The 14625-nt window shown below is 36.3% G+C and overlaps 2 protein-coding genes across 4 annotated transcripts; one reads left to right on the forward strand and one right to left on the reverse strand.

Moving 5' to 3' along the window:
• Nucleotides 1-2554: 2554 nt before the first annotated feature.
• Nucleotides 2555-7337, reverse strand: ube2ia (ubiquitin-conjugating enzyme E2Ia). The gene is made up of 7 exons (XM_026212325.1): nucleotides 7180-7337; nucleotides 4860-4954; nucleotides 4366-4449; nucleotides 4054-4126; nucleotides 3852-3961; nucleotides 3525-3604; nucleotides 2555-3433 (listed from the first exon to the last, which is right to left on the reverse strand). The coding sequence occupies exons 2-7, from the start codon at nucleotides 4923-4925 to the stop codon at nucleotides 3373-3375; spliced, it is 474 nt and encodes a 157-aa protein (XP_026068110.1). The 5' UTR covers nucleotides 4926-4954; nucleotides 7180-7337; the 3' UTR covers nucleotides 2555-3372.
• Nucleotides 5018-14625, forward strand: il21r.1 (interleukin 21 receptor, tandem duplicate 1). Of its 3 annotated transcripts, none has more exons than XM_026212305.1 (8): nucleotides 5018-7135; nucleotides 8492-8615; nucleotides 8748-8931; nucleotides 9043-9239; nucleotides 9865-10010; nucleotides 10110-10366; nucleotides 11243-11336; nucleotides 13281-14625. In XM_026212305.1, the coding sequence occupies exons 2-8, from the start codon at nucleotides 8513-8515 to the stop codon at nucleotides 13950-13952; spliced, it is 1653 nt and encodes a 550-aa protein (XP_026068090.1). In that variant the 5' UTR covers nucleotides 5018-7135; nucleotides 8492-8512; the 3' UTR covers nucleotides 13953-14625. The 3 variants fall into 3 exon arrangements, with proteins under 3 accessions (XP_026068090.1, XP_026068080.1, XP_026068099.1); XM_026212295.1 differs by lacking the exon at nucleotides 5018-7135 and adding an exon at nucleotides 7869-8163; XM_026212314.1 differs by lacking the exon at nucleotides 5018-7135 and adding an exon at nucleotides 7871-8163 and having other exon boundaries at nucleotides 8823-8931.

Here is a 14625-nt window from a genome sequence, read left to right on the forward strand (position 1 = left end):
CAAATGAACAGCATTTGGAAAGGGAATGCAATAATGCATCAAAGGTATTTCCCTTCCTGGTCTTTGACTGTGACATCCGAACATGTACAATTTCCCCATTACATCCGGTGATTACCAAATGGATATTAGATGCAGCGATTCTGGATACAGAGGAAATAAGTCATTTAGAAATGAAGTTGCTGTCAGGAGTAAAAGGTCTCTAAATGGCAATCAGCATTTATGAAACGTGACTGAGAAAAATAATCAACGCCACCTTCCCAGAAATGGGGAGAGGCATGAAATGCTTCGGTGTCGAGGATGTGGGTAGAGCACTGTTAATGATTTCATTTGCATTGCAGAACTGTCATTTGCATTGTGTGTTAATCTTATTTAACTTGAAGATGGCAATCAACAAGATTACTGTAAGAAATCCCTTAAGACACACAAAAGGTCCCGGTGACATTCTTGTACCATACGTAATTAGCAAAATGCAGACTGCTGCATATGGTTTCAAAATCCTATTGTGTCCTATGAAACTCACAGAGGACATTCATATCCAATTAGATTTTTTCATGCAAAACAAGGCAGCACAATGATGTGATAAGTGCATTGTTATGTGTTTGGAAAGGTTGTTAGAACTTTTTTTTTTTTTGGTGGATGCTAGATGGCTACTTACTTACCCAAGCCAAACAGCCCATCTTTAAGCCACTATGATATTCGGCCAGAAGAATCACCTGCAGTGAATGGGTGCCGTCACAATGGGAGTCCAAACAACTAATACAAAAAACATCACAATAATACACAAGTAGGCTAATCCACACCAGTCCATCAACGAATGTCTTGTGAAGTGAAAAGCTGCATGCTTGTAAGAAACAAAACCACCCTTTTTTTTTTTACTTCAGACTATTGCTTTCTCTAAAAAAAACGAATGGTCTAACCATAATATTGCTTCTACATCATGGATGGACTGGGGTGGAGTACATGTTCAGAATTTATGATTTTTTTTTTCGTGAGAACTATTATAATTTAATGTATAATAAAAAAAATAATAAAAAAGTAAGGTTTTTGAAAAAAATATTTAATTCCAATGAGTAATAGTAGTAGTTTGCCTTCACAGCTACCACGAATTATATTGTGTCTGCTTTAATGATGCTGGGGTTTTGGATTCAATTTGAAGTGCATAAAGTTAAAAAATATCAAAATACGCTTTCAGAAGAATTCAACCCAGTAATTACCAAGAAGTTACACTCTAGCAATCTCCTCCTGCAATTAACAGAATAACATCTTAAGTGGGTCTTTCTGTCTCTACAGTAGTGACATGATATCCTCCCTAATAGTTTCCAGCCGCTTCCTACAGCTCAGGCTGTAGAAATCATGCAGAAAATATTCATATTCATAATTGTGCTGACCCCCGAGAGAGGCTGGAGTCTATCAGAACAGCCTTGACAAGCTCACTGTATTTGCAATTCTCACGAAAATAAGAGCAGTATAAATACCCAACCAAGTTCATGTCAGAGTGATTAAAAATTACCTTTGTGAGGAAGAATACGTAATTAGCATGGAAATTCTCCTGCTTTAACATCTCATTTCAATGAGGCGGCTTATCAAATTCAGGGCCAGCCATTGTTACACCTTTAAAATACAATGGTGGGTATTTTTCTCATGGGTATCTGGCTGCTCGATCCCTCCAAACAGCCCAACAAAACACTGAGCTTTCAAGTAGAGGTCCTGGTCTGCAGCTGCTAGGCAGCATCGACCCTAGAGATCTTCTGCCGAATCTGACAGCTATAATAAATGAACAGCTTCATATTTAATCTTGGTAGCAGTAAAGTGATTATCCAATTTTTCAGACCAGGTACCACCATGACATAAATTTCACCTAATCACATACATTGCCTCTAATTTAGAGAACTTAATCTCACTCAGAGCACAAAAATCTAATTATTAATCATCTATTTTCCTATAGTTATTAAATAATTGTGAAGACCATTGCACAATATCATGTTTGAGTCAAAAGCAGGACTTTACAAATCATACACACACACACACACACACACACACACATAAAACAACTTCAAAATTAACATTCATACGACTAACACTGTTTATTAAACAACTATTAATAATTTAATGAAATGGTTGATTCATACTTTCAGTTTTATGATGTCTACTACAGTTGCATAAAAATTTTACATTTATCAAATTAAGAATTTTGTAATTCCGGTCACTTGACATTTTATAAAACATTACACATTTTAATAATCAAATCATATCTTCAGGGGTTTCAAATTTATTCCCATTTTCAAATGTAACATTTAATAATAATAAATGTATATTACTATTAAAAACAATAGTTTCCAGTGTTGTCACATTTTTTCTGTGTACACCTCCATTCACTATCTATCTATGCATATATATACATAACACACACACACACACACACACACAGGATCCATTCCAGTAGCACAGCAATCGTCAAACATTAAAAAGTGACCATGATCAGGAACCACGAGTAGACTTACCTTTCAAGATGGTTGCAGTCGATCCATTCGTGTGAAGAACATGTAGTCATGACTGGCTTTGTATAAACACTTTTATTTACTCTATACACTTACATGAAAACACCATATAAACACAAAGAGACTGATGCAGCGGTTAACTAACCATTTGATTCAGAGGCCTTTTACGTGACGTTTTTGTATGTTCGTTTTTTTTTTTACTTTTTTTGCAAAACACAGACAGCCCAGGCAGCACAACGCCATCATACTGAATGGTACATGCTTAGTACACTGCCTGCATCAGGAATGGAAATCTCTCTACTGACACTAATCCAAAGTAAAGAAAGTAAAGAAAGTATAAAAGTATCGTTTTACAGCAGTTGAAATACTGACATTAATAGCAAGTTTTAAATTATTAAAACCATGAAAGAGACTAAGGAGGCCAGTCTGAAAGAAAAAAAAAGATTAAGCAAAAACGAAAGCAGTTTCAGGCTCATACCTCTGCATCGGTGGAATATAATTTCTTCTGCAGGTGGATGATGTATATTGTGCCTTTTTTCTTTTTTTTTCCAAATATGTAGCACTGTTAACAAATAACCCCACCCCTCCAAAAAAGAAAAAAAAAAAAAAGAAAACCACACCTCACAACTTTTGGTGAGCTCCTCTGCTGCCCAAATGGCAAGGAAAAAGATAATATACAAAAGACCAAATTTAAAACCCCCAGGAAGAGTTTGTTATGACGAGCATCAGTGGATCGACAATGGCACGACACATTCATTTCTTCAAGCCCAGCAGTAAATTAGCATGAAGTGGATCTGGTTTGTAAGGGGGGGAGGAACAGGGGCGAGGAGACCTGGTCAAAACCCATTTCCAATACAGTGTGAAATCTTGAGGTTTACGGCGAGAACTTTTTGGCTTGTGCTCGGACCCTTTTTTCATACTCCACTCTGTTCTGGCTGAAACAGAAACGCAAACAAGATTCACAACAGAGGCAATAAGCATTTCGGCCTCCACAGGTAAGACTATATTTGAGCTGGAGGTGCGTACCAGTAAATCGTGTATGCTTCAGCCTGTGCGGGGTCCTGGATATTTGGTTCATTAAGGAGTTCTTGGATTCCTAGCAAGATCTAAAAATATAAATCAGTTGTGGAGCTTTATGAGATAACACTGCCCTCTTCAGGATTGCACTGAAGATTTGGTTTAAAGGGGATTAAGATGCACCGCAAATCAATTGCATTAAGTTCAAATGGTCAAAAAAATAATAAAAAATAATACACTTATTGTTATTGGCTGCTCCATTTAAAGACCTTTAACAATGCGTCGATCAATTTACAAAGCAGTGCAACCTTTAAGGATCCAATCTTTAGAGCTTACCTGCTTGATTGTAATGGCAGGCCTCCAGTCTTTGTCTTCCTCTAATATAGACAAGCATACGGTACCAGACGGATATACATTCGGATGGAATAAAGGAGGCTCAAATTTACCTGAATTTAAACGATAAAAACCAGGGAGAATTAGTGCAAACATTGTCTTTGTCATATGCACAATGATAAGATCCACTGAACGTCTGATTTACACTTTGGTGGAGAGGAAGGATAGTCGTCCTTAAACAGCATGCGAAGTTTGAACAAGCCTCCTTCCCACGGAGTCTGAGAAGGGGGAGAAAGAAAAAAAGCACACACACCAACTCTTATCATCTTCTTAATATCAAAAAATTAATTAAACAATAAACTCAAGGGCATAGAATGTCTGAAACATGCTGGGAGATGATTGCAAATACCAGATGTAAATAGTAATGAGTCTCTGTACTGTAAACCATCACCTTACAAAATTAATGTCATATTCATAACACAAAAATTAAATTCAATGTTCTAAATTTGGCACTTACCCCTTTTTTTCCAGGGATGGCACACTCCCAGTTCATCAAGTTCATAGTTCCATCAGGGTTTTTTGTTGGTACGGCTACAAAACCCTGAGAAAAAAAAAAAAAAAAAATTCTCTATATATATTTTTTTATCCTGTGGGTGGGTGGCTGCAAAGGTTTCAAAACGTCATACTCTGGAAACTGTTTTATCTGTGGTTTCTTTTGTGAGAGTAAATACACCCCAACAGTTTCAACAGTGACTTAACAACAGAATAAATTTAAATAGTGACATAAGTGAAATAAGTTTCTCCTCCATAGATAGAACATACTCCCATTCATTGCTTTTCCTCCGAAGGTTAATACCACAGTTTAATATTATATTAATTTATTAATTCTCTGAAAAGGTTGTTTGGGAACTGATAGACATACACAAACCCTGTTGCACCTCAAACACTTAAGTTAAACAAGATCTCTGTATACCAGCTGCACATCTATGATCGGAAACATCTCATACTTACAAAAGGATGGTCTTTCCGCCAAGCCTTCCGTTCTTGTGAGAGACGACTCAATGCTATACCAGACATGACTTGTGGCCCACAAAATGATTGAAAATCTGAAAAATAAGGATGTTTTTCTCTTTAAATATCTGTAAGGCTATACACAGCCAGCGTGCCATTTCAAAAACTATTGTGAATATTTAACTCGATACTAAGCCTTTACAGGTTATTACAGGTTAATAATGGTTAGAAAAAAAAACTCCTTATAATATTCATCAGCATTTTCTTCCATTCTGACCTTTAATAAAATAACTTCATAAACTAACTAAGACTGAAATATCACTGGTTTCACCCGACTGGTTGAGACTGCCATAAAAGGTAAATCGTAATAACATCAGTTTCACACCAGTAAAGAAATGTCACCACAGTGTCTGAAACACAGGAGCTTTTACGTTTCTATTTTATAAGAACATGCAGCAGTGAAGTTGTAGCAGTGGTGATAAGCAACACTACAATTGTGATTGTGAATTGTAAAATCTCCATTAGTGAATGAGCCGACAAAATCATCCAAATAAGGCCTTTCTCAACAAAGTTATTGGCTATTATTATGTGATTCTTAAGTACAGTAAATGTGAACTTTACTTTCTAAATGTATCAGGAGTGATTAATAGGTTGTAATATGTTCACATAACATCAACCATTTAATAGGTTTCCCTATTTAATTCATTTATAAAACCTGGTGCTCTGGGATTTCTGAAAGGAGGAAGAGTCCAGCTCTCCCTTCAATGCAGTGACATGAAAAATAGTAAATTAAAAAAAGAAAAGAAAAAAAAAAAGGCCAATCAGAGCTGGGCATGATTCACAATGCTTACACTTTTCATGAAAACCAAAGCACTGGAAGAAACCAGTTAAAAGGTTAAGTGGAAGTGGAGAAGGATGAGAAATCCATGTGCATTATGCAATAATCTAATATTGTACAATAACATCTGAATATTACTGTAATAATATCCGAATATTACTGTTTCATCTGAACCAACTATGTGACATTTTAGATACTTCCACTTCAGGGGTTATTAATGTTATTAAAGTCACAATGTAACAGAAATAGCATCATATTTTCATCTGTATTGTGACAGAGTAAAATACATGATCTAAAATGTAGGATGGAGCTTGGTTCTATAAACTGGTTGTCGATTGTATATTGAGATGTAGACATTGCACTTAAATGAATGCAAGCTTCAGGTGGATTATTAGAAAGGGACAGGGTTTAAGAAGACTAAATGATCTGAGAAATTGGTTTCACCTGAAGATTGATGACATTTTATTGAACACTGTGGCCCAAAACATATGCACGGTTTGCACAGAATATGCATAGCAGAGTTCACAATAACCTCTAAACTCCTCTTCTTTTTTTTTGCCAGGACATTATCCATTAACCAACTAATTTTACTGACATTCCATTAAACCTAAAACACAACAAAAGCCTAAAATATTAATTCTGTACATTGTTCCTTATTTTTAGTGTGCAAATATGCATTTAGAAAACTGATGACGTGAAATTCATTTCATGCAGACTACAAGGCGACTTGATGATTATAAACATGTTAATGTCGGTTATTTGCGGAAAACGTATGTAACTTACAGTAAAAATCTGTAAAAGGAGAAGCGAAAATGAAAAAAATAAAATAAATAAATTATGCATGGTTCTCATATCCAAGGAATTCGAAAATTACCATTTATTCCGAAACTTTGACGGGCAGATAACTTTAATAAAAGGAAGCGATAACCATTACCATACAGGTTCATTAAATCGCGGGAAACTATTTGCAGACATTAAAAATCTATTAAAAAAAAAGAAAAAAAAGAAAAAAAAAGACAGAAAACAGTATTTTTTTGGTATAAGATCAGAGCATGAACGGGAAAGCGCGAAGGCATATGAAAATTACTTTCAAAATTTCTATAGTTAGCGCAAACAAAGCAGTGTACTATAATGAATATGGTCTCCTATGTTAGATTAGAGTGAATAACGCAACGCGAATAGAATGAATCGACTTGCGCAGTTTTCAGCGCGTTGCCGCACACCAGCACCCCTCACTGGGCACTTTAACCGTTCAATGTGGTCAAAATCGCAGTTTTTACCATGTGCCTGAGTAAACACTACATGTATGAAATGAATGCAATTACTGGATTATAATGCATGCGCGCCGTATTTGTCGCGTCGCGTGTGTGGGTGAACGGTTAGCCTAGCATAGCTGGCTAGCTAACAAGAGCCGCAAACAAAAACACCGCAAACTACGGTAAGTGCTCACAAATTAACTCTTCTTTCTTATGCCATACGTACCTTTTCGGTGAAGACGAGTACAATAATTTAGGCCAATCACCGTTTTAGTATGAATTCAAGTCAAACTCGGAGCCAAAATTATCTTCTGTAAAAAAGAAAACAGAGACATTTACCCAAGATAATTAGGACCCGTGAGCACACACGCCAGATGCCTGTGTGAAACTTTCTGCAATGCCTGTACGTCCTGAATCCTGAATGGATTGCTTTCTTTCATTTCAAGCTGATAGGTTGAAAGCTTTTTTTTTTCTATAAAAACAAGCTGATGAGAGTCACCCGAATTTCCAATTTAAAGCAAACAACGAAGACTTCACTGATTTAAACATAATAATTAATAGTATGTGCAATAACAATACATTTCAACTTCCGTATTGCTTGTTTTTACAAACCGAGTTAGAGAACCCACTGATTTATGATCTAAAGATTTAAGTCGGGCATTTCTCAGACACCTATGGGATCTCGTAGCTCTTCAATGCACATGTTCTTGTCTTGCACATGTCTTGTAAATATGATAGAGGAGATAAGGTTGAATAAATATTCGAGTCTAATATTCAAAACACACAATCTAATCTGATTCAGAATTGTATATTACAGCACCAAAATATAAAAGATCACACATTATCACTTTTCTCTCTCTCTCTCTCTCTCTCTCATTTATATTCATTCATGTATTTTTTTTTTATCTGTTATCATCTGTCTGAATTTGATGACATTGCACTTTTAGGCCATTGAGGACAGCACCTTCATAACAGGAAATGTCCTTAACTGGCTTCGCAGAGGGCGAGGCGTCTTTTGTTTTAGTCATAACCACATCCTTCAGTCATATTTTCGTCACAAGCACTCTGACTGTGCATGTAGATCAGTAGATTGGCATATTAATGGCAATGCTTATGCAATGTACAACTGGTATTTGACTGAGAACAGAATTTTTAATTTTCATTCAAATTGAATATTTTTGCAAACCTGTTCAATGGGAATATTATCAAGGTAAGTCTTAAATTTCATCTTCTTTTGGAACTCTACAATCTCTTGTTTAATTAAAACAAGCTGATTATAGACTAAACTAGTCTATATATGATGATTAAGAGGACAAATCTTTAATAAATGACTGTGATGTGTTTGGGCTTTTTATAGGTATTAAAATGTTTGTTTATTTTTTATTACATTTATTGTATTTATTGTATTTTTTTTTCTTTTCTTTTTTTTTGTGGAAAAATTAAAAATAAATGACATTATTCATTTGAATTACAACAAATTCATTTATTACACATTAATGCATTATAGCAGGACAAAAACATGTTTACTTTCATTGCAGTTTGCATGTGGGCTCTGTACAATGCATCTGAGCAGGGCTGACTGCAGATTCGTACCTTGTTCCTCCATGATGGCTTTATGGCAAGCCCTAGCCTTGCTTGTAATTTGTGGACTTACTGAGTGCAGTAAGTGTACATTTATTGCAATATATCCGTTCCTCTACATCATGCAGCTTGTAAAGCAAGTGTAGATGTGTAGCATTTAAAAAAAGTAAAAGCAGAAAAAGTGATTTAGCTGGTGTCCTTTGACCTATTCAGGTGTTGCTTTGAGAAGAAATGCTACCGCTTCTGTATCTCGACCGACCACATTTCCTCTCACATCACTGTTTGCAGATGATGGCGTGTGCAGCGTGACCTGTACCACAGACTTCATCTCCACGCTGAACTGCTCTAATTCTGACTCGGCAGGAGCAGCTTCGTGTCTCGTTGAGGCTGATTGCAGGTACAGATCTAGCACATCAGGTTCTTACTTGGAGTCCTGAAGACATTGTCCAGCCTACTCATTGGTTTTGACCAACATGTTGTTGAATTAGCACATTTTCATGTTTTCCAGGGATGAATATTTTTCGACGAATGGGAGCTGCAGTATCAAATCCCCACAATCCTGGTGCACAATGGAGCCAGACGATGTGGATTTTATTATGTCCTATGATACTACCTGCTCTATCGTAGTAACACAAATGGCCAAACAAGGCAACATGGAGATCCCTGCAAAGAGTCACTCTGAAACAATACTTTTATACAAATTTGGTACGTCCCGATATCTACTTGATCAACGGTGTAAAAAGTGAACATCATGTCCACCTCATTTTTAACATAAGAGCACGGGCGGACATTGTTCAGACTTCTGGTGTAATTCGCTTCAGGTTGTTTTAGCAGCAGAAAAACACTATTATGCTGATTTATACTGCAAACCGCTGTTTGTTATCAAACAGGTAGTTTTACCGTTAACCGCACTGTTTTTCTTATTGTGGATGATGAACAGGAATTTTTGTTTGTTTACAGAAAATCGCTCACTTCTGCTTTGCGAAATAAGGTGGATACAGTGAGATCCAAATGTCTAGGAGCACTACTGCTTAGATTTTGTCATTTAATGTGATGATTTTCACAATCTCATAGTATTCGGTTTATCCTCTTTTGCTCAAGCTACATGAAGTTTGCCTCAAACCTAATGCTTATGTTCTCCAGCATGATTTGAGCTGCATCTTGAGCTGTAATGGACGAAGAACATAATCCTCAATCCTAAAATATTCTGGTTGAAATTAGAACTTAGTCCCAGAGATTTTAATGCAAATGCAGGCTCCCACTGTAGTGTAAACATGTCTTGTTTACTTGTGTACTGTGCACTAACATTCGTTTTCTTTTCATTTCATAGTTAAGCCAAAACAACCTTTCAACTTAAATATACAAAAAATTGATGATGCTTTCAACCTCACTTGGGATGTGGCTTATACGGGTGACGATCTGTGTACAAAATTATACTACAGAGTACGATTACGATCTAAAAGTGACCCAGATGAGGTAAAAGCTTTTTTTTTTCTTTATATATGTATATATATGGAAGGAAAATCAAACATATTTAGCACATTTTTTTCTGAATACCATGTAATGCTTCCACAGATGGCGAAAATTTTCCCGCTGCAGCAGAACCAACAATCAATGGTTATCATCAGTAAAAAGCTCCTGCCAGGAAGGCAGTATGTGGCAGACGTTCAGGTTGCTGTGGATCCAAAATGGTTCACATCTATGTGGAGTGAATGGAGCAACAGTGTTGAATGGACATCTGATTCTGAACACCCAGAGTCAGAACAGTACTATTTCCTGCTGTTGGCACTTCCTGTTTTGGTGGTGGTGCTACTTGTGTCCAGTGTGAAATTGTGAGTACCAACCATACTTGTTTTTATTATCCCATAGTTCACATTGTTTCAGTTCAGTAGTCTGAAATAGATCTGTTTACTTGACAGACAAAATTGAAATCAAGAAGTCTGGCTCCTTTATAAAGGCCATGAGGCACATTTAGGGAATTGCACAAATTGTACAGAAGTCACTTTCTGGAATATGGAGAAGTGAAGAAAACTCAAATCTCTTTCATTATGACCATTAGTCCGTTTATAAATCACATGAGTCACTTTATTATCTCTAAGTCGTAAGCCTTTGAAACCTGCATTAACCTTTCAAACCATCGAGATCAGTTCATTCATGTTCCTAAAAATCTGAAAGATAATGTATTGAGAAGTTTAGCTGATATCCCACAAAGTGGAGGGGGATTAATAAAAGTCTATAGATGAGTATGACCTTAAATTTCAACAGTGTCTCCTCTAAATGAGTCTTCCAGTAATCGAGATGACAGCACTTACCGTATATGAATAGTCCCACGTTCGCGAAAACCACAACAGCAGCAGAGATGTTTTTGCAGACAGTCGATTTTCATGTAGGTCTAAAACTGGAGGAAGTCAGACCGACAAGCTCTGCAAGTGCATAAAGAGTGGCATTTCTCATGACAGCTGCTGTTTTTCATTGCTTTTTCAGCACATGTTTATCAGCATATGTTTACAGCAGAATTTCGAATTTGCCTTATTTTTGAAGTGTACATAATTGATCCTGTTACTTTCATGTTTGAATGATGTGCGAAGCAGTCTCTTTTGTATAAAACACTTAAAAAATAAAGCTGACTTGACTTGATGTGTCCTACAATAACAGCCTGTTTTTAATGAATCCACCAAGTCCTATAACACTTTGTTTTGCATCTGCAGAGGGGGCATCAAAAAGCTATCCTTATGGCAACACATCCCAAGCCCTCATGAGTACTTCACACCACTCTACCATACATATCAAGGAGACTTTAAGGTATGTTCTCTTTTGTCTTTCAGCTAGCTGTGTGTATAAATCTCTGGTACATAAGCAGAAGTTTCTGTGTGCGTATGTATGTGAGCCTGAAAACAAGTCTTGTTAGGGGAATTTCATTTGTGCGACATGCTTAACCTCACTTGCAAGCGGGGAATGAGAAATGTTTTTCAAATGAGTCAGTCTGTAGGGGCTTCAAAGGAACAGGAGGGCTTAAACGTGATTGCGTTAAACGTAAAAACTGAAAGTAGCAGTTTTCCCCTCCAATGGAAAGTACTATGAGTTCAAACTCAAACTCTGGTAAGGTGGGTAGTTATAAATAGTTGTTTTTAACTAAAGGGGAATTTAGTAAATATTCCGCTGGTAATGTAAGATGAAAATACTACCCTTAATCTCAAGGAGTTTGAGAGCTACTTCTTAGTTATTTTTGTCCATCAGAGAACTCTGACAAGATATTAATACTAACGGCAACTCTGAGCTTGAGGATTTCTGTAAAACATCAGCATTGTTATGAAATGTGGCAGTGTATTGAACTCGGAAGACTTGGGGCACCAGCTTTGTTTCATTTAACAGTTACTGAGGAAATGTGGCGGTCTTATGATTTGTATTTTTTTAACCTGTAAATAAAGCCATATTCCAGTAGGGGGCAGTAACACGCTGCATTAACGACAGCGAGAGCTGTGTGACGTCAAATGGAACGTTAACACCATTAACCTTGAAGCGTCATCTTTAACAACTTTTTTAAATAATTCCAAAAGGACATATTTAAAAGAGTACAATTTCCCTTACAGTGTCAAAACAGTAAGGTGTAAGTGAGATAAGTGTTCTGATCTGGTGTAAATTGTTCCGTTACACCCTCTGTATTTTTCCAACCCCTCTTATTCTAATCTATAGAATAGATATCTCAGAATATGTTACAAAATTAATGACCGACATAACTGAACATTGAATTTTACCCTATGTATTTTTTTTTCGTGTAGTTGGGCTATTTATTGTTTATAAAACTATTTTTCATTCTGTGTGCACCAAAAGACCTGATAAATGTTGTTTTGTGGTTCATTGTTACTTCAAGAATCGAAAAACATTTACTAACCATCCATACAGATAAAAAAGCATTCAATGAATGATTTTTCTCTCTCTCTCTTTTAATACCCCTTTTTTTCTTTTCTTTTTTTAAGTCAGGAAACGATGGTTACAATGATAGCAGATGTTATTTCTGCAAGTAGGCTTTGTTTGTGATGAAATGGGTTAATATCAATCAGTGTTTTAACAAGTTCATTCACTTTGAATTTCATTCAGCTAAATATATATATTTATATATTTTTTTAGATAAATGATTTTTTTTTTCAGCAAGGATGCAGCAAATTGATCAGAAGTGAAATAAATGACATTTATAATTTTATAGAAGATTTCTTTATCAGATAAATTTTGTTTTGAACTTTTTATTCATCAAAGACTCCTGAGTCGATCACAGTTTACCACAAAAATATTAGGCAGCACAACTCTTTTCAATATCAATGATAATGATAATAAAAGTTTTCAAGCAGCAAATCATCATATTATAATTATTTTTGAAGATCATGTGACACTGAAGAATGTAGTGTGTATGAAATCGAAATAAATAAATTACAATTTATAATATATTACAAAAACAGTTATTGTAAAGTGTAGTAATACTTCACCAGTATTACAGTTTTCACTGTATTTTTGAATAAATTAATCCAGCCTGGGTTAGCATGAGAGACTTCTTTCAGAAATATTAAAAAGCCTTGCTGATCCCAAACTTTTGAATGATAGTGTATATGTTTCACATCACCAATGCACTTGAACATACCTCTTGTAGACGAAAATGTTTTTAAGAATTTAAATTTGTTTATGTTTCAGGGGGCATAAAGAAATACATTTTCATGACAAAATGAAAAAATATCTACTTGTGTTTTATTTCAGAAATGGGTAGGACCAGTCCTGACTTTCAACAGCTTTGATGTCCTTGAGAAGAGCACCACTTTGCAGGTGCTTTGTGAGAAGCAGCAGAATGAAAGCTCAGAGGAACCTGCTAACAGTGGTCCAGTGGGTCAAAACTCATCTAAACTCTACTTCCTTGGAGGCAACAGTCAGAGCATCGCACACTCCAGCGGCCACATATCGATGGACACCGTTACAGTGTCCGGTCAGGAGGGTGTCGTGGCCGACTGGTCCGGTGACAGCCACAGACTAAGCCTAGAGGACTTCCTCAACGACAAAGACGCCAATCAGAGACCGGCTGAGATCGATGCAAGGCAGCCTCTTATACCTGACGGCAGGAGGAGTTTACAGGGTTCAGACTGTGATGACTGGCATCTACAGGAGCACGACCTGGAGAACATTGAGCAGGTCTCGCTGGACTCCTACGTTTCTAATGAGCAGTCCGATGATGGTTACCCACAAATGGGATTGGATTTGGACACCATAGACAGTGGATTTCAGGAGTCAGACTGTTCCAGCCCCTCAGCATTTGATGGGAACGAGCAAATAGACACTTCATCACTGGATGGCGTGGGTCGCTCCCATTCAAATTATGTCAAACAGTGGGTGACTTTTACATCAGTTCAAGTTGATGCCCACAGCACTGGAAACTAGCTGTTCATGGGTACTTCGATTGCTACATCAAACTAAATCAATCACAACTGAATAATGAACAATAGAAAGTGGAAGCATCTACAAAATGTATGAAGACCTCACTGGTTGCACCTAACTTGCTCACAGTTTTTTTGTTACACTGAACTGTATTTGTGGCATAATGGACATAACATAAATAGACTCATTAGACATCAGCTGTGCGGTTGTTCACAGGACATTGGTCTACTGTATATTAAGACTGCAGGACAGTATGTATGGCCTTATCTCAATTTGCAAACTATCATTCCTTTAGGCCTATAGACATTGGTCAGGGTAGCGCCATATTTCATATTTTACAGGATGAGTAGTGAGAGACTGAAGTACAGTGCTTTCAAAGGATTGTACTGTTTTTTAACAATTTAACAATTGTTCAGCCAACGAAACATCTTAACGGAAAAATCTAAGTTAACCAAAACTTTATAAAACCGTTTTCAAATTTGTGAGTAGTGCTGTCAACTGATCATTCACAATTAATCGCATCCAAAGCAAAAGTTTTTGTTTACATATAATATGTGAGTGTACTGTGTATATTTATCATGCTTGTATATTTTTAAGAAAAATATGTTTTACTTATATATAAAATATAAATGTTTATATACGGGTACATCTCAATAAAGTAGAATGTTGTGGAAAA

The sequence above is a fragment of the Carassius auratus genome, chromosome 3 (genome assembly GCF_003368295.1).
Source record: "Carassius auratus strain Wakin chromosome 3, ASM336829v1, whole genome shotgun sequence".
In the NCBI taxonomy this organism is placed as follows: domain Eukaryota; kingdom Metazoa; phylum Chordata; class Actinopteri; order Cypriniformes; family Cyprinidae; genus Carassius; species Carassius auratus.

Bases quoted from the DNA above. Each gene is read 5' to 3' on its own strand.
- ube2ia (XM_026212325.1), bottom strand. From the start codon at position 4,925: ATGTCTGGTATAGCATTGAGTCGTCTCTCACAAGAACGGAAGGCTTGG. The intron at 3,962-4,053 runs GTAAATCAGACG...GTTTAAATTCAG, and splicing joins TCCTTCCTCTCCACCAAAGT to GTAAATTTGAGCCTCCTTTA. The intron at 3,434-3,524 runs GTACGCACCTCC...TTTCTGTTTCAG, and splicing joins GAAGCATACACGATTTACTG to CCAGAACAGAGTGGAGTATG.
- il21r.1 (XM_026212305.1), top strand. From the start codon at position 8,513: ATGCATCTGAGCAGGGCTGACTGCAGATTCGTACCTTGTTCCTCCATG. The intron at 10,367-11,242 runs GTGAGTACCAAC...TTGCATCTGCAG, and splicing joins CTTGTGTCCAGTGTGAAATT to AGGGGGCATCAAAAAGCTAT. The intron at 11,337-13,280 runs GTATGTTCTCTT...GTTTTATTTCAG, and splicing joins CATATCAAGGAGACTTTAAG to AAATGGGTAGGACCAGTCCT.